This window comes from Haliotis cracherodii, unplaced genomic scaffold, assembly GCF_022045235.1.
Source record: "Haliotis cracherodii isolate W230 unplaced genomic scaffold, xgHalCrac1.p SCAF_4, whole genome shotgun sequence".
Taxonomy (NCBI): domain Eukaryota; kingdom Metazoa; phylum Mollusca; class Gastropoda; order Lepetellida; family Haliotidae; genus Haliotis; species Haliotis cracherodii.
This window is the reverse complement of record NW_027266297.1, coordinates 63,262,579-63,283,863: the sequence shown is the minus strand read 5'-3', so window position 1 is coordinate 63,283,863 and position 21,285 is coordinate 63,262,579. Positions and strand designations below refer to the sequence as shown.

General features: G+C 38.7%; 1 protein-coding gene across 1 annotated transcript; it reads left to right on the top strand.

Moving 5' to 3' along the window:
* The first annotated feature begins 656 nt into the window (after positions 1–656).
* LOC139480029 (sushi, nidogen and EGF-like domain-containing protein 1) lies at positions 657–21,021 on the top strand. Its single transcript, XM_071263003.1, has 6 exons — positions 657–917; positions 1,222–1,436; positions 15,020–15,298; positions 16,209–16,349; positions 18,000–18,162; positions 20,477–21,021. Exons 2-6 carry the CDS (start codon positions 1,248–1,250, stop codon positions 20,710–20,712), a joined length of 1,008 nt encoding a protein of 335 aa, XP_071119104.1. The 5' UTR covers positions 657–917; positions 1,222–1,247; the 3' UTR covers positions 20,713–21,021.
* Positions 21,022–21,285: the final 264 nt, after the last annotated feature.

The window sequence follows — 21,285 nt, the reverse complement described above, 5'->3', positions numbered from 1 at the left end:
TCACCGGGTAGATATGTTCCTTTCAATTACGATCTCTTCAGGGGGCTAAATGATAAAGATAAAATCCTATTTCTCATAAGAAAACTATAGCCACTGTTAGCCTTGTGCATTGTAAGCCAAGTTTCCCATTTAAATAGACGGCGTGTGGATCTTTATTCTTTATTGTGGATCTATATACCAGATTAAAAGATGCTTAAGATAAACGTTTACTGAAAATGGAATGTATTCTTTACGGTAGCACTAAAAGCAAATATATCTTAGCAAAAACATAACTCATAACTCATCTTGAAAATGTATTATTTCTCAGACAGGCACGTTACACGCCTGTGTGGCTCCAATGACAATGTTGTATGAAAGATGAGCTTCTCAGGTATGTACAGTGTAATCACCGGGTACGATCTGGAGGGTTTAAGATAAGCATGTGAGTCGTGCAATGATTTCATCTCAGTGGCCCATCAATCACCAAACACCCTGCTTCTGCCACCCGCTCCATGACGGGTGCGATGTTCTGGGGAGGAGACCGCCATCATTGTCAGCCATAGAGAGTAGGAGTTACTGAAGTGGGTTGACCAACGATCAACAGGAACAACCCATTCTGTCGATTCCGTCACAGCAGTCATGTGGGTATATATTCAGGGTATCTACAGGTATTCTGTCTCCCTGCGTGTTCGACTTACCTGTGATATGTTCCCGAATCAGTTTGGATTTTTGAATTGAACTACCAGTAGTTTGTGAATGAGATAAAAACGACAAGTGAAACTTACATCTCTTGTATTTCTCTGGGGAATCTTTCGTATTACTGTTGTATAAAAGGATAGAGTTAAATCATATCTTGTCACGGGAATCATCAAGGTAAGGACGTCGCCAGGTTTTCATTGTTTATCCAACTGGATCATTTAGCAACTAAATATTTTAAGGTAAGATGTAACTGAGTTCTACCATCGTGTCCGAAGTCCCAGTCTTGCTTCAGTGCCATAATATTTTCGAAATTAAATTGTATTTGCTTTCATGTGTGACTGGGAAACACGCGAAAATATATTTTGGAAATAGGTATGCAATATTCGCGTATACACGAACTTTTGGTTTCCTTAAACGTATGGATATTATCAGAATATAACCGACAATCTTTCTGGAGTCTGGTGTGTCTGGAGTCAGGAGGATATATCTGCTGCTGATGTACGTGTAGGATGTGGAAGTGATCCCACTAATGGTATGTTGCAGAGAGTCCACACTGCACTGATCTGGAAATGAGTCGTGAAGTCCTCTGGCCCGTATGGCTGCTGGCCACATGTGTGTGGTTCGTCCAATGCTCGCTGCTTCCGTACGGTGATATCGAGGGTCACACTGCCACCCCCGGGATAGACGATGGTTCTGGCCCCTCCCTCAGCCTACAGCCGCCTTTCCGATTTTATGGAACAAACTACAGCACTGCTTTTGTAAGTTTTTAAAAACGGTTCCTTTGCTTTGGCAATGGTCACATTGTGAGACGCATTAATTTGTTCTCTTCAAGGGCTTTCAAAACCACAGTGTTCATGTTGTTTGTGTTTGTTATCACCTGTGTCTGTGACTCGGTTTCATATGATTAGTACACAATTTCTCCATCAAAATGAACATGGATGGAAATCAAATGTTCACATAAGGGACGTGATGATAACTGAATCACAAAATAAGTTCAAAGGCTTGTCCCAACTCGGAATCTAAATGGGGCGATTGAGAAAGTTAGTTTTGTCAATGGAGTGTATTTTCTCTATGTATATCTCGTATACAAAATATGTACATACTGAACGTCAGAACAATCAAACCTGATTATTTGATTTTCATTAACTAACGCTATTTGCTCACATATATAACTTTAATCAGTATACAGTTATTTTCGCTTGAGAGTTGTTCACATTATATATGTAAATTGTGTCGTTTTTGACACATTGAACTAATCATATACTGCGCTGTTTCATATCCTAATGAAAATCGTAAACATTATTTATCTGACCCTTGTATACAACTAAATAGACAATATGTGAAATATGTCATGGATATGAGCGACTGAGTATGATAACCTGACCCTCGTATCACACCGCACAGGGCAAAATATGGAAAATCTTGAAAGATGAATTTGCATTCTCAAAACATGTCATGATAAAGTTAGCTAAGTCATCAATCAAAACAATTATTGTTTGTTGGGACAAGTGACAAAACATCCAGTAGAAAGGATATGTCAAGTTGTAGAAAACAGCTTGTATGCACTGACGACAATTGATGTACATAACACATTAATTACAAACTAATACAAGACACTTAGCTGTCTTAATGACGTCTGTCTGATTGTTAAAACCTGTACAGTTCGTGTAGAACGTGCTTGAACGATCATGGTCTACTGTTATGTCACAGTGACACCTAGCACTTACACACAGAAATATCCATAGTTAATAGTTTGTTTTAATATAAATAACATGGGAATTAAAGTGTGTGCGTCTAATGCAAATGCGTATATAATGTAATAATCACTTTGTAGGAGTACATGCAATGCGCTTCATATTGTTATCAACGTTAACTGTATGGCCACACCAATCAGGACGTACCTCTATACATGTACATTATTTGTGTATTCTAACCACGTACATGTACATATTTTACAAAATGTTGTTTTACATGTATTTATCAAACATTACATGTACCTGCAATCCATTCACAGTGTAATATCATAGAATACATTGTACATGTATGGAGAGTAATGCCATGGCCCGCCACGCGTTGACGGCGTGATAGTCCAAAAAACTCCTCATTGGTGTCAATTAACATTATTCACAAATCATGATCATTCGCAAATTATTAGCTAAATATTCGCGATTTATTCGCAAAATATTTGCATCTTAACAGCGGGATATTCGCAATTTTACTGCAGAACACGATAACAAGCTTTTTGCGTTTCAATAAAGGTTCTGGTGTAACGAAATTGGTATTCGTTATCACTTCAGAGTATATAGCATGCGAAAATAAAATTACTGTATATGCAATAATATTATTTCCTTGTTTAGTCAGTGGTAAATTGTCGCATATGTAAAACTGATTTATATATGTGATGGAAGTTAGGTATATAGGCATTAAATACATTTAATTAAATCTATCAGACAGATTTTGTTCTTATTGCATAATTTGTAATGTTATTAAACATATTTATAACTCCTTAACATTTGCCTAACGATTCCAAAGTTCAAATTAAAGTTGTTTTATTCAGATGGTTGTGACCATCGTTGCGTTCCTCATCATATATGTATAATATTCATGAAGTATGTCGTTTGGACAATACCTGTCCCTCATTTTTGTGACGCCAGTGGGTGACCATTCTTAACGTCAAGAGCCTTAAGATGCTATCACAGATACACGTAGAGAAACACATTGCAACTGTCAAGGCAACGACTTGTATACGATCATATCAGCCTGACTGATATATGCGCGACTCAAGAACTTCCACTCCCCTATTTGTGTCAGACAAGAAGACATCATTTCGATTAACGCCCCTCTTTTCTACACACGAGATTCAATTAAATATTTACCAACGCCCGAATTATATGTTATGCGAAATTCTATTACAAATAAACCAGATTCTACGACATATTAACCAGCGTCTACTACACGTAAATCAGATTCTGTCACACTTACACAAGCTTTTGTCACACATAAAGAAGCTTCTGTCACACATGAACAAGCTTCTGTCACACATTAACAAGCTTCTATGACAAATAAACCAGCTTCTACTACACAAAACAAGCCTCTATCACACCTAAATCAGGTTCGATCACGCATAAACAAGCTTTTACCACTCTATCATCAGGTTCTACCACACATAACCAAGCATTTGTCACTCAAAAAACAGTTTCTACCACACAAAACAAGCTTCTATCACACATAAATCAGGTTCGATCACGCTTAAACAAGCTTCTTTCACACATAAACAAGCTTCTATTACACATAAACAAGCTTCTATCACACATAAACCTCCTTCAACCACACATAAACATGGTTCTAACACAAATAAACAAGCTTCTACCACAAATACATCAGCTTCTACCACACATAAAGAAGCTTCTACCACACATAAACAAGTTTCTATCACACATAAACACGGTTTGATCACAGTCAAGCAAGCTTCTACCACACATAAACAAGTTTCTATCACACATAAACACGGTTTGATCACAGTCAAGCAAGCTTCTGTCACACATAAACAAGTTTCTATCACAAATAAACAAGCTCCCACCACAAATAAACCAGCTTCTACCACAAATAAATAAGCTTCTGCTACACATACAACAGGTTCTACAACACATAAACAAGCTTCTAGCACACATAAACAAGCTTCTGTCACACATATACCAGCTTCTACCACACATACACAAGCTTTTACCACACATACATCAGGTTCTGCCACACATAGCAAGCTTCTACCACACATACACAAGCTTCGTTCACACATAAACAAGCAGCTTCTATCACACAACTACCAGCATCTTCCTAAAATAAACAAACTCCTACTATAAATAAAAAAGTTTCTATCACAAATAAACCAGCTTTAACCACACATTACAAGCTTCTATCACACATAAACAAGCTTCTACCACAAATAAACCAGCTTCTCTCACACATAACCAACCTTCGTTCATGCATATACAAGGTTCGATCACACATAAATAAGCTTCTAACACACATGAACCAGCTTCAACCAAAAATATACCAGCTTCTATCACACATACACCAGGCTCTACTACACATAAACAAGCTTCTATCACACATAAACCAGCTTCTGTCACATATTAACCAGCTTCTACCACACATAAACAAGCTTCTACCACGAATAAAAAAGCTTATACCACACATAAACAAGCTGTTACCACACATAAACAAGCATCGTTCAGACATAAACACGCATCGTTCACACATAAACAAGCTTCGTTCAGACATAAAATTGGTTCTACCACACTGAAACACGCTTCTATAACGCTCAAACAAGCTTCTATCACCCAAAATCCAGCTTCCACCACACATAAACCAGTTTCTACCACACATAAACCACTGCTTTATCAGAGTGTATTGCATAAATTTGTCAGTTTCTACCATACACCAGAATTTATTACATATGCACACATTGATCATATAAACGCACCAATGAGTACATAAGATTTACCACCGCCCGAATTATATGTTATGCGAACTACAATTACATATAAACCAGCTTCCACGACATATTAATCAACTTCTACCACACATAAACCAGCTTCTACCACACAAAAATCAGCTTCTATCACACACAAACAAGCTCGTATCACATATACACCAGTTTCTGCCACACATAAACCACGGCCTTACCAGACTGTATTACATATGTACACACTGATCCTATAAACGCACCCATGTGCAAGTAATGCACCCGCCAACAAGCACATACTTAGCTTCTGTCACACATAAACAAGCAGCTTTTATCACGCATGAACAAGCTTCTATCACACCAAAACTAGCTTCTATCACTCATAACCAAGCAGCTTCTATCACACATAAACAAGCTGTATCACACATGAACCAGCTTCAACCACATGAACAAACTTCTACCACAAATAAACCAGCTTCTATTACACATACATCAGGCTCTACCACACATAAACAAGCTTCTACCACACATAAACAAGCTTCTGTCACACATAAACAAGCAGCTTCTATCAAACATAAACAAGTTTCTATCACACATAAACTAGCTTCTATCACACATAAACCAGCTTCTACCACAAATAAACCAGCTTCTACCACACATAAATCTGGTTCAACCACACATAAACCAGCTGCTACAACACGTAAACGAGATTCTACCACACATACATCAGGTCCGACCACACATAAACCAGCTTCTACCACACATAAACAAGCTTCGTTCACACATAGAAAAGCTTCTATCAGATATAAACCAACTTCTACCGCTCATAAACCAGCTTTTACCATACGTAAATCAGCTTCTACCATACATAAATAAGCTTCTATCACACATAAACAAGCTTCTACCACACAAAAACAAGCTTCTATCAGACATTAACCAGCTTCCACCACAAACAAACCAGCCTCTACCATAAATAAATCAGGTTCTACCACACACAAACCAGCTTCCACCACACATAAACCACATAAACCAGCTTCTATCACACATAAACCAGCTTCTACCATACATAAATCAGCTTCTACCACACATAAACCAGTTTGTACCACACATAGACCAGATTCTACCACACATAAACCTCTACTGTACCAGATTGTATTACATAATTTGTAATAACTTCTAACATGCACCAATATATATTACATGTGCCCACATTGATCATATAAACGCGTCAATGTGTATGTAATATTTACCACCACCCAAATGATATGTTATGCTAACTTCCATGACATATACATATCTATGATATATTAATCAGCTTCTACCATGCATAAATCAGCTTCTTTCACATATAAACAAGCTTCTACCACACATAAACAAGCTTCTGTCACACATAAACAAGCTTCCTTCACACATAAATGAGGCTCTAGCACACATAAACAAGCTTCTGTGACACATAAACAAGCTTCGTTCACACATAAATGAGGCTCTATCACACATAAACAAGCATATACCACGTGTAAACAAGCAGCTTCTGTCACACATGAACCAGCTTCTACCACACATAAACAATCTTCGTTCACATATAAACAAGATTCTTGCTCATAGAAAATCAGATTCTACCACACATAACCAAGCTTCTACCACACATAAACAAGCTTCTATCTGACATAAACCAGCTTCTACCACAACCAAACCAGCTTCTACCATACATAAATTCAGGTTCTACCACACATGAACCAGCTTCTATCACACATAAACCAGCTTCTATCACACATAAACCAGCTTCCAACACACATAAACCACATAACCAAGCTTCTACGACACATAAACCAGCTTCTCTCTGACATAAACCAGCTTCTAACACAAACAAACCAGCTTCTTCCAAACATAAATCAGGTTCTACCACACATAAACCAGCTTCTATCACGCATAAACCAGGTTCTATCACACTCAAACCAGCTTCAACCACACATAAACCACATTAACCAGCTTCGTTCACACATAAACCAGGTTCTAACATACATAAATCAGATTCTACCACACATAAACCAGCTTCTACCACACATAAACCAGATTTTCCACACATAAACCTCTACTGTACCAGATTGTATTACATAATTTGTAACAACTTCTAACATGCACCAGAATATATTACATATGCCCACATTGATCATATAAACGCGCCAATGTGTATGTAATATTTACCACCTCCCTAATGATATGTTATGCGAACTTCCATGACATATACATATCTACGATATATTAATCAACTTCTACCATGCATAAATCAGCTTCTTTCACACATAAACAAGCTTCTATCACACATAAACAAGCTTCGTTCACACTTAAACAAGCTTCTATCGCACGTAAACCATCTTCTATCACACTTAAACCATCTTCTATCACATGTAAACCATCTTCTATCACACTTAAACCAACTTCTATCACACATAAACAAGCCTCTGTCACACATAAACAAACTTCTCTCATACATAAACAAGCTTCAACCAAACATAAACAAGCTTCTACCACACATAAACACTACTTTGCCAGACTGTTTTACACAAACTTGTAACAGCTTAGACCATACAGCAGAATGTTTTACATATGCACACATTGATCATGTACACTTTATATACATATACACACGAACGTTATCACATATCAAGATTGCGCCGATAAACCATTATGTATACTAGATGGACTTCCGTGAAGATCTGGTACACATGTTCCATTAATTCGAATACACCGTTTGATGTAAATGCTGTGATACCATCTCCTCATGCTGCGATACATATAGGCGGTTTGGTCTAAACAATATCAAGCTGTGCTATATTTTATATAAGGTCTCCAGATGACAGTGCGGAACTTATTTGAGATGGTACATCTGCATAGTTGCATTTTAATAACCCAAAAGGATAATATAGTACCCCATCAGGGCTTAAAGAAACGGAATATATAATGCTAATCGAACAAATGAGGTGAGGTGAGGTGATATGGGGTTTAACGTCGCGTCCAAGATTATTGCACTTATATAGCGACGTGGTCGGGGATCGAACCCCGGACCTTCCGCTCTCCGGGCGGACGCACTACCTCTAGACCACGGAGGCGGTCTTCGCACATATGACAAGATATGAAGACTTTATTGCTTCTGGGTCATGATTGTAGGACGTTTGAATGTAAATTATCGCACCGTTATCAAAGTCGAGAAAATATCTTAAAAAATGACATAAGAAGTGCAGTAAAGTTCATATATTGATTCAGGTGACTCAGTCCTATGTTGCGCAATATCTGTCTAAGCACTTTATTGTGTCTTTTACATTTTTAATTAATAGTCATGAGCACATGGGGTGTATAATTGTATGCAGCCATAAATTGTTGATTCTTTACATCGCATCCCTGGATTCAGCATAATACTTATTATATGGTGTGTGAGCGTTCGAAAACATGTCACAAGGTGCATGTGCAATGAACGAATAAACTGACGTCCAAAAGAAACTTTACTAGAGTTTGAAATCACTCTTCCTCAAAAACAACAAAACATACATGCATGAAGTAAAGTGTATTGAGAAGATCAATATATCAACATAATCAACACTGAAAATGACAATCATACCGCGAGCGAGAATGACGTCAGAGCCCCCCAAAGTTGGGTGTGGTAGTGATTTGTTTATCTCCTGAAGCTGCTGATTCACCGCCCTGCTATAATATATTACTTTCTTTATGATAACATTGTCAAGGAATACATTTTGCATGTCATATTACACACTTAGAAAGTATGAATACATAATGTCATTCAGAAAGTGGTCAAATGTAACAAATGTTATTTTTGGGATAACACTTTTTTAGTAAGGATAAGAATTTATGGATGAACAAATTCTTTATTACAATTATTAGCTCTTAATTGTAATGAAGAAGTTGTTCATCCATAAATTCTTGTCCTTACTTAGTACTCCAACTTCTAAATGCCTATCAAAGAAACACTTTTTTAGTAAAGTACAGATTCTCGTACATTTTTGGGTTGAGTCCCGTACGGGATTCGATCCCACACTTGCCAGAATGAGGCACCTAATCGCCAGCACACAAAGTCAGCGATCTTACCCACTCAGCTACCGAGGCTTCCACACAAAAAATGAAAGTACGACAACTGGTAGTCTGAGAAAATACATTTATTGTCTTTAACAGAAGCTGATGATGATAACGTGAATAATATCAAACATCTCTGATATGGAAACCCCCTGTAATTAAAATTGTCATTTTAACATACGTTAACAGTCTCCACTGGCATTATATAAAAAAAGGAGCAAAGGAAAGTATACCGGGTGTTTTTATGTAATAGTAAACTGAAAGAATTGTTGTTAAACCTGATAATGTGTATTTTACTATCACTCGTTCCTCGTTTGTAAAAGGTAATCTGTGACTGGATAATATTGTGTAAATATGCATTGGTTCAATGTAGACGGGTAAGAAATGAATTTACAAACCGCATGACCTTTACCACGTTTGAAATGTATATTTGTGCCGAAAAAAGTATTGATTTTCAAAGATAATATACTTGTTAACAGCTGTGTATTATGCGATATATTTCAACAGCTAAAACCACGTGGAAGAAATATTTCAGAGCTGACTAAGCGTCAGTTCACTTGATTTGTTAAATATAATATCGGTGACTTAAGATATGTTAAATTGAAAATCAAACATATGATTAAATCAATTAAGTGGTACAGGTTATTCTGCTCCAAAGACCAGATCAATGTAACCATGAAATGAAGTGAATATAGAATTGTTGAAATGGAAGTATATCAAAAATAAATTCAGCTGCATGCATAAATATTTAATTCATCCTCCTTTATACATCCTCCGCACATGAATATAAGTACTCATTACACCTAAGAAGCAGTCATGTGTTCAACAGTGGGTGTAGTTATTAGCCTGAAATAAAAATTAATCCATTTCTACAAAACTAGAATCAGTCTGTTTGCTTTTGTTTGTTGTTTGTTTATTTGTTGTTTAACACCACACCCAGCAATATCCAGCTATCCAGTTATTGAGTTATTGACATTATCAGCATCGATCTACGCAATTGGGATACGATGACATGCATCAACAAAGTCAGCGAACCCGACAATCCGATCCCGTTAGTCTCCTCTTTCGTAATCTATATGCATACAAGCAGAGATATATAGCCTGATCTTACTGTCAATCAACTATCAAGTTGTTACAACCATCATACCGCCTACTGAGACTGGACCTACAGGATCGACAGCCAAGTGTCAAAGTGCTGCTGTGTACTAGACTGAAGTATAAAAGTTTACTAAAGAGCTCATATCACATGCACGTATATGTAAGCTATACAATGAACAGTCACTTATAAACAGGAATCTCAAAACGTTTTTCTGTTCCTTAATTAATTGTCATGATTTATCTTTCACCATTTACCTTTGTATTCCATACGTAATTTAAAAAAACGATTTGCCCTCTTGTAATGCTCTCTGCGTGATCTCTGCAAAAAGCAACAGAAGAGTAATTGGCCAGTAATGAGTTTGACTATTTTATGTAAGGCTTTTATTCCAACGTACTTTGTCAATTTATGATCATCTGAGAGAGATATCTTGAACAGTTGATGCGTTAAATCTGCTTTGGTATTGTGATCACAAGCTTTGTTTATATATGTGTATGGATTATGATAGCCTATTCTTAAACCAAGAAAACATTTCCCAACATGCTTCACTGCCAGATATACAGCTTCGCTGAAATGCAGGGGCAAATATCGGATATAATCGATAGATATTGGCCTTAATTTCATCCTTTGTGTACTCATAACATTTTGATTATAACGTTTTCTTGTAGACAATACTGAGTAGGTTGAGCATAAAGGCTCAAGAAGTAGGATATGTTTATGCTTAATAATACTGAACTAACTGTCGTGGTGGCACTTAAGGATCGATTTCAAGGTCGTCATGTGCTGTTGTTTTTAAAGAAAAGTACAATACTTGTCTTTAAGTCCCAGCGACCAATTGTTTTCGTTTGAGTCAAAGAAAGAAATCCCCGTGTGCCATTCTGGCTTCAGTTTGCGTTCACGAGTGATGTAAAACGACTCACAAATCAATGTTTTTAGACCTAGTGCACAAGACATGGTGAGTGGCCCTGTGTTCCCCGGAGACCTCGCGTCTTCTCCTTCACTCCACATGGCTGAACCTATCATCATTAAGTTTGCTGATAGGAAGCCACAAAGCTTATATACTCGTTATCAGTAAATTTACGTGCGTGTGTGAAACAGTGATTAGAGAATCTCCAAACCCGAGGACGTGGTTCACTGTGCAAGTGGGTGTGACACAACAGCGATAGGGGCGTATTACTTGCATCAGAGTATCCACGTCACATAGCCCCATGCTTTCGTTGTCCCAGTACATCGAGCGAGGAGGATGTTTTCGAGACAATCCAGCACACCGCATACTTAATCCTTGGGGATTCTTTTTTTTTAGTAATTTCCATAACATGAGCTACGCCAGGGTTTTTGTTGTTACAAAGAATGCACTATGCAATGTGTCAGTTTTTGAAGCTTGTAGTTGGATTAACATGACAATCTGCTACGAACTTGCACGTGTCGGGAAATGAACTATATTGTCTTTAGTTCTAAACTCCAGTTACCGTGATAACCTCAATATCGTCTTCGGTTACTGCAGCTGCCGGTCATTTTTCTCCTAAATTGCAAAGTGTCATTCTTCCCAGTGGTCTTGTGAAATAGTTTGGCAAATAATGGCCAAGAAGAGATAGAGAAGGCTTACTAATATGTTTGTGGTTGCAGCTTCTCAACACGTATTTATGCATTTCTTATTAAACTGGCTATTCAGCTTCTGTGGGAGAAAACAATTGGTCACGATTCGTCAAGGTCGGTTAGATTAGGTCAAGGTCAGCGTTAACGTTTTCGTACAACATAATTATATTATTGCAACTGTCTCAGGCTTGGTCATATCTGCATGCATGGAACTTCAAGTTTGCATGTATCATAAATATTCGACCACATCAAATGTCATTTATGTCAAAGCTACAGTTAGGTCACAAGTCAGGTCAATATTGAAGTAGTGTCTTGAATACGTTATTGATACCAGACGATATTATAAAATGAACTTATCCCTTGTGGACCAATAGAATTACTTTGGCATATGTCTCGAGTAGGTCAAAGGTCCCTGTCATGACAAAATCGCTCAAAACTGTTTTTTGTTTCGCTTTCTCAAACATATTTAAAGCTTTTATCATTTCACTTACAGTATACCTCCTTGCGACAATGTCCCGCACATGGAACCAGCACAGGAGTTATTCCTGGGACTTGCTGAGAAGGGTACACTCACCAGTGGGATTCCATAGATCGTTAGGTTTAAGGTTTAAAAATCTCTACGAAGTTATCAATATGTAGAACATGAGATATTACTAGATATTACTAGATATGACTGTGGCAACGAGACGATATGACGATGACACCCCTTTCTGTTCGAACATTTCAAGTTAAAAATTGTAGAACAGTCATATGATAACATCTTTTCCTGGTTCTTCTAGCCGTAGAAAAGGTATAGCTTGTGTTCATATATCCGTGTTGAATCCAATTGTCGTAGAGACAGACTAGCTTTGTTTTTTTTTCAGATGAACATTTGACTTGCCTTTGCATGTATTTGTGACGGATGCCCAAGTGGGGCAGGATTCGCTCACATTTCGCGACCACCTGGCATCATTACTATTTGATTGTGATTCATAAACACATGCTCATGATAAAGTTGGAATCGTACAATCGACTCTGCCTCACGCAGAGATTTCTATTGAATATGTAAAGGGTTTTTTCGCTTTATCTTCATTTATTCGTATTGCATCTATCTGTCAAAGAGAAATTCTAGCCTTGTATTCATATATCCGTGTTGCGTCCTTCTGTTGTAATGAAAGTCTAGCCTTGTGTTCATATATTCGTGTTGCATCCATATGTGGTAGCGAAAGTTTAGCCTTGTATTCATATATCCGTGTTGCGTCCTTCTGTGGTAGTGAAAGTCTAGCCTTGTGTTCATATATCCGTGTTGCGTCCTTCTGTTGTAGTGAAAGTCTAGCCTTGTGTTCATATATTCGTGTTGCATCCATATGTGGTAGCGAAAGTCTAGCCTTGTATTCATATATCCGTGTTGCATCCATCTGTCGTAGTGTAAGTCTAGCCTTGTGTTCATATATTCGTGTTGCATCCATCTGTGGTAGTGAAAGTCTAGCCTTGTATTCATATATCCGTGTTGCATCCTTCTGTTGTAATGAAAGTTTAGCCTTGTATTCATATATCCGTGTTGCGTCCTTCTGTCGTAGTGTAAGTCTAGCCTTGTGTTCATATATTCGTGTTGCATCCATCTGTGGTAGTGTAAGTCTATCCTTGTGTTCATATATTCGTGTTGCATCCTTCTGTGGTAGTGAAAGTCTAGCCTTGTGTTCATATATTCGTGTTGCATCCATCTGTGGTAGCGAAAGTTTAGCCTTGTGTTCATATATTCGTGTTGCATCCATCTGTGGTAGCGAAAGTTTAGCCTTGTATTCATATATCCGTGTTGCGTCCTTCTGTGGTAGTGAAAGTCTAGCCTTGTGTTCATATATCCGTGTTGCGTCCTTCTGTTGTAGTGAAAGTCTAGCCTTGTGTTCATATATTCGTGTTGCATCCATATGTGGTAGCGAAAGTCTAGCCTTGTATTCATATATCCGTGTTGCATCCATCTGTCGTAGTGTAAGTCTAGCCTTGTGTTCATATATTCGTGTTGCATCCATCTGTGGTAGTGTAAGTCTAGCCTTGTATTCATATATCCGTGTTGCATCCTTCTGTTGTAGTGAAAGTTTAGCGTTGTATTCATATATCCGTGTTGCGTCCTTCTGTCGTAGTGTAAGTCTAGCCTTGTGTTCATATATTCGTGTTGCATCCATCTGTGGTAGTGTAAGTCTAGCCTTGTGTTCATATATTCGTGTTGCATCCATCTGTGGTAGTGAAAGTCTAGCCTTGTGTTCATATATTCGTGTTGCATCCATATTTGGTAGCGAAAGTCTAGCCTTGTATTCATATATCCGTGTTGCATCCTTCTGTCGTAGTGTAAGTCTAGCCTTGTGTTCATATATTCGTGTTGCATCCATCTGTGGTAGTGAAAGTCTAGCCTTGTATTCATATATCCGTGTTGCGTCCTTCTGTCGTAGTGTAAGTCTAGCCTTGTGTTCATATATTCGTGTTGCATCCATCTGTGGTAGTGTAAGTCTATCCTTGTTTTCATATATTCGTGTTGCATCCATCTGTGGTAGTGAAAGTCTAGCCTTGTATTCATATATCCGTGTTGTGTCCTTCTCTTGTAGTGAAAGTCTAGCCTTGTATTCATATATCCATGTTGCATCCTTCTGTCGTAGGGAAAGTCTAGCTTCTGTAAATTACAGGTTTATCCAGATTGTATTCAAGTATCTTGTAATCTGTAAAGAGAATCTAGACATAGAGTTTGCGATCATTGGTCCGCTATAATATAGTGTGCCGGTATTCTCTCTCCTGTCAAACTGAACAAAACAAGAGTCAGCCCTATTTCTGTATGTGTCCCCGTCAATAGGTTTATGGGTGTTCCTGAATAAAGATACAGCGCCGTTGCTGAAAACCCATTTCTTAAAGGGATGAAAAAAACAAACAATTATTTCTCAGTGTTTGTTGTGTAATATACACAAATTCATGGTATTAAATCAAAGCTTTGTCAAGTTTGATTTTAACAATGTCGGTTCATATATTGCAGCATCATTGGAACAGGTAAGAGAAATTCCCCTCTGTAGGAATGTAATGGACTAATGTTATTGTTTCAATGTGTCCATTTACGAGAAAATGTTCCATTCCAGGTGAACAATGATGGTTCTGTGACATTCATTAAGGCTGGAAGATTTCAAGAAACAACCTCTGATCCCGGAAATACTCCAGCAGTGTGTGGTCTGTGCACTGACATTGATGTAACCGTAAGTGGAACCGTCTGGTACGTCCTCAGTACGGCTTCAGCATTACGTCAAACTGTCGCCGAAGACGTCAGGCGATACCAGGAGTTCCCGGCAGACTATACGCCATCCTGGGTACTGTTGGCGACGTGGGCCGATGTTGCTACATTTAACTCAGAAGACAACAAGGCAAGTTATCCAGGAGTGTGAGTGTGTTTGGTTTGACGCCGAAATGAACACTATGACAGCTATAGCGGCGTGTGAGTTTGATGTTATAGGATGGTGCGAAGTCATGCTGTTCATAGACGCAGGTACCTCGTGAAAACTACCGTATGGTACCGACAAACCTATAAACATAATCAGGGCGAACCGGGATTGGAACCCACGGTCATAGGTCTAAGGGACGCAACTCTTCACTGTGTCTGGACCATCCCGATGTTTTAATGAACAGTATGTAGACTTTTCACTTAACACCATAGCCCCTCCCGGATCTCGCAATATTGCGCACTGGCTGCCCATGATGGCGTCTGGATAAAGAACACTTAAAAGGGTGACGACTGTGGTCAAGATTTGTGCGTAGCCTATATATGGAGGAGGTTCAACGAGTAACTCAAAATATAGACGACCGGTGTAACTGGTTAACATCGAATACAAACGGGCCGGTGTTAATATGAGGGTAACGCTCTTTTCAGGGCATTATCATTTGCAGAAGCTCGAGGTTGAAAAAGAGCGTTACCGTTATTATAGCTAAAGGGATGGAATTTGTTATAAAATAACAAGAAACAACAATATCGGCTTTGAATTATTTACTGCAATAAATATGAATGTCACTCACCCAATTTTACAAATATGGGAACGCCATAAAACAAACCAGATGACGTCAATATTGAACGTGACGTCACCTATCCCTACCCTATGACGTCACCCAACAACGGGCGTGATAATGGCCCGTCGTAAAGCAATAAGAGGGCATCATCAAGTTACAGTGGCCCGCTGATTTCTGGTAACATGCAGGCGGTTTAATGATAAGTCTATCCATTTTAGCTATAATAGTTGATAAGTCAATTGTATTTACGCATTTCTTTTTATGTTCCTTTAGGTCGACACATTCCAGATCACCATGACAACTGATGGCACGGCGTCAGTCGTGATACTGTTCTATGAAAGGATAGAATGGGTGTATGATAATTCTGACTTTGTGGCTGCATATCAAGGCACAGAACCATCCGTTCGATCACAGGTAAGTTGGCACTGTTTGAAAGAGCATGAGATATATAGTTGATAAAATAGTAATGCATAATAAGCATGTCGAGGTTCAGTTATGAATATGGTAGATTATCTTGTGAGTGAGTGAGTTCGGTTCGACACCGCTATGAACAGAATTTGAGCTATATCACGGCCTGTCAGGTTAAAATGGGAGGAAAACGCGAATCTAGTTATGGAACAGTTGACACATTTGCTGAAGCCCCCAAGCATGGGTATAGTGATGACAATGTTCACTATATGGGTGAAGCTGGGGTTCGAATCCAAGACTAGAGGATCCTCGCTCGACGAACTGACGCTCCTCTGCACAGCAACTTTGAGTGTCCAGAGACGATTGGTTCACTCTTGTCACCAGACGCTGTACTGGGGAACAAACAGCACAGTCAAAACGTTAGGCAGATGACCCGGGCGCAACATGTGAGACCATTGGCACTGTCTCCCTGCTGGGGGCTGGAGCTTGGGGCTTGGGGCTTGGGACTTGGTTGGGGTTGGGTGGGGTGTAGGTTTAGTTTCTCTTCCTGAATTACGCATTCAGCAACAGTGAAGCTATATCATGGCGGGATGTAAAGAACTACGAAGAACAATGAAGAACGTGCGCTCCCAACCTGATGACGTCGTAACTTGAACGACGTTACTTTTGAGAGGGTAGCGTCTCGTGAGTTCTTCTCCATAGATATAGCTGGGCAACGTAGATAAGCGCAATGGTCGAACGATCGCTTCCAAAAGCGGGAAAGCTACAACAATCCGTGTTTGGAGAAATTGTGCAGCTAATCGACGTGAAAATTTTGCGAACACCAAACCTTACCCCACTGTACATAAAATGGAGTTATCCGACATTGCCGAGGTCGGATTGTATTCAGGGTGTCATAATAATTTAAATACAACTAAATGCTTTGTGTATCTGAGCTGGCTGTATATTTATCGGACTTGTGACGTTCAAAATGTGTATCTGAGCTAGCTGTACATTTACCTGACTTGTGACGTTCACAATGTGTATCTGAGCTGGCTGTACATTTACCTGACTTGTGACGTTCACATTGTGTATCTACGCTGTCTGTATATTTATCGGACTTGTGACGTGTACATTGTGTATCAAAGCTGGCTGTATATTTATCTGACTTGTGAGGTTCACATTGTGTATCTAAACTGGCTATGTATCTATCTGACTTGTGACGTTCACATTGTGTATCTAAGATGGCTGTATATTTATCTGACTTGTGACGTTCACAATGTGTATCTGAGCTGGCTGTACATTTACCTGACTTGTGACGTTCACAATGTGTGTCTAAGCTGGCTCTACATTTACCTGACTTGTGACGTTCACATTGTGTATCTAAGCTGGCTGTATATTTATCGGACTTGTGACGTGTACATTGTGTATCTAAGCTGGTTATATATCTATCTGACTTGTGACGTTCACATTGTGTATCTAAGCTGGCTGTATATTTATCTGACTTGTGACGTTCCCATTGTGTATCTGAGCTGGCTATATATTTATCTGACTTGTGACGTTCACAATGTGTATCTCAGATGGCTGTACACGTCGCTGAGTGTGCGACGTTCAGAATGTTTTTCTGAGCTGGCTGTATACATATTTGACTACATTTCCGCTAATTGTGTGTTCCAGAGCGGCTTCTTAGCTGGTGATGGGGCGAGGTCGTACCTGCTGCCAGGATCCAAGTCTGATGAACTCATCAACATAACTAAACTGTCTAACGTTGGCGTTGCTGGCAAATTCATCTTCCGAGTTGACTCCGACATCCTTCCCGTGCACCTCCCTGAAACCACAAGTCAGTATCTTTTACACTAATCTAAAGCTTATTTATTGTTTTTTTACGTGTGAATAATGCCACACAATAGAAATGTGTTTGAAGATTTCTGGTATTAACCAGTGATATTGAATTGACATTGGATAACTTATCATAAATTCACATTGTATGTATGATAATATATTTTCAGTTCATCTGTAAAATAATTCCCAGATAATACTAACAGATTACCAACCAATGAAACAGTGAACTTCCATACAGTCATCCTGGAGATGTGGATGAGAGTTAAATTTTAGCGCAAGTCTAAAAGTGCAAAGGAAAATACATCTGCATTGTTGTATCTGTTCATATTTGATATAGAAACTAAATATGTTAGTTACACAACAATTTATGCACATGCTATTTTTGCCGTCCTGTTGAGTTCGGGCATCAATAGACGACCATAGATTACCTAATATCTCAAACCTGTCAACGATTGAAATGTCATTGTTTAGTCAAACCTCGTTAACTTAAGGTCCACCATCTAGTTTAAGACGATTTATATTTCATTGTCCACATTACACGTTTGCGACCTTTGATGACTTGTGTGATATATTTGCTGTGCCTTTGATAATTCAACTTTTCAGAATTAATTTTACCAAAGTGTCCCATTCAAAGTATGTGTGATTCATTTGTTTTCTCAATCGCCGACCGAGTTATCACTTTTCTTTTCTATGCCATTTTCACTGTCAGACACATCTATTTACAATGCACAAAACCCAACTGTCCCCTTCAAAAAGAATCGATTGAAAAATAACTTTCTGCTTCTAACTGACACATATATGAAAAATAATTTGAAGGTGTTTGACAGTAAATATGACCCAACAATACATATTTAATTTTAAGTTTCACAACATGACTGGTTTATTACTTTCATAATTAAAGAGTCCATGAATATAATTTAATAAATATATTTCACGTTTACAAGTTCATTGCATAGATTTTCGAAATTTTAACCTCTAAACCTTGCCTTATTTAATGCTTGGTCCAACTGTAAAAAGCACGGCTTCAATGATACTGCTCATGCATATGCTGTCAGATACTCGTGTACCATGGTAATTTGGCCTACCTTTTAGTAGTTGCATCTTCATAAATAATCACAGAAATACGTAACACATCCTCCGTAAGGCGTATTAATAAAAAACTGTCCGCTGTGAATAGAAATACATGTCTAAAAGATAGTACAGCACTGAATGTCATTTGTCAGCAACCGATAAACTTTGCAGGAATGACAAATACCCGATATTATCATTCCGAAATCAGCCGACAATGATGGCTGTCAACAGGGGTGACAACCGTGTGTGGTCTCGTCCCGTCTAGCAAAGTAAGCAAAGAAGGCAAAACTAGTTCATGAGTATAAGTTTGTCACCGGAAATGCTGGTACCGGAAGTAGACTTTCGCGAGTCTTACGGTGCCTATACTGCTCGAGCGGGTAATTTACGACACAGACAGCCAATAGTCTGCGCTGGGCAGGTCTTTGTAACACCAAACACATCCGTGATGAACTGAGGCATGTGAAAAGACAATCTCAGCCATTATTTGACCTCACACAAATGGAACAGGTTCTCATGCATGACTGGAACATCCCACCTGTTAGTGTTGCCTAGTCAGTGACGGAGGGTACATCTCATACAGAATGTAAAGTGTCTGTATGCCTTTCCCTCTCGTGGGCACGTATTCTCTTCTGCATGCTTTGTGAAACCGGGTGATCGTGAACCCGGATGGGATGGAAGCATAGTGTCCTTGACCTGTGTGTTCCAGATTCTACATCCGACCCACTGGTACAAAGCACGTGCTTCAGTTGTATGGAACAATACAAATAACACTTTAATGTGGTGTATACCTACTTTTTTGGTTGCGTATATATATTGAACATATTCTTATTTTATTTTTGTCATCAAATGGGTGAAAAAGGAATATCTTTCCTTCCCATAGAGTCTCCATACTGACCCAGCCACTGCTCTACTTCAGCGATCCATACTTGCCGTAAAATGTGACTATACTTGTCGTAAGAGGCGACTAACGGGATCAGGTTACAGACTCGCTGACTTGATTGATGCATGCCATCGTATCCCAATTGCGTGAAACGATGCTCATGATATCAATCATAGGATTGTCTGGTCCAGACTCGATTATTTACAGACCGTCGTCATATTGCTGAGAGCGGCGTTAAACAACAAACAAACAAACAAACAAACTTCACCCATCGCCAAGCCCATCGCCTGCAACATCCTCTGCTGTGGCGAAACATCATGTTACGACTTACTGATTTCAATACCAACATCGCTCATTTCAGGTTCTGCACAGAGAACTATTGACACAACAACCACACCAACAATCGCTGACAACATTGCTCCAAGGTCAACTCCATCAACATCACTGACGTCTACACCAACGTCCCCATTCTGCGATGGAACGCCTCATTCAGGTGCTACACCAGTATACACATTGCTGACAACATTTCCCTCCCTTTCTGAAGTGATGAAAACATGCGTGTATTTATCATGTGTGATTATCTCGCAAAGTTTGTAAAATTGGAGTAGCTTTCATTTGTCATGATGATGATTATGATAATTATCATTATTATGAGTAGGTATATGATGGATGATTCTTATACTTGTTATAGTGAGTAATCTCCTCTAAATAAAGGCGTTAGTGTCTTTGTTTATACATTGAAAGCTTCCCTTGTCGAACTTCATGATCCCGACAAAAACCTTTTTTAATTTATCACTATTTGACCCGGTGGAAGTCGATGTTGGATGAGTCGATATATTCCTCGGTTCCCTGCAACAAACCTATATAACCTTTCAACATATTTAAATATCATCAGTTAATTGTTTCGCTGTTCGGTCTTCTATCTATGTTACATTCTATCTATGTTAAATAGGGATAATAGACAATAACACCTGTAACAGAGACCTCTCCTACAAATAAAATAACATCCGTAACAGAGGCCTCCCCGTCAAATACAATAACATCTGTAATAGAGACCTCCCCGTCAAATACAATAACATCTGTAACAGAGACTTCCCCGTCAAATACAATAACATCTGCAACAGAGTCCTTTCCGTTAGACATGATATCATCTTCACCTGCTTCGCTCTC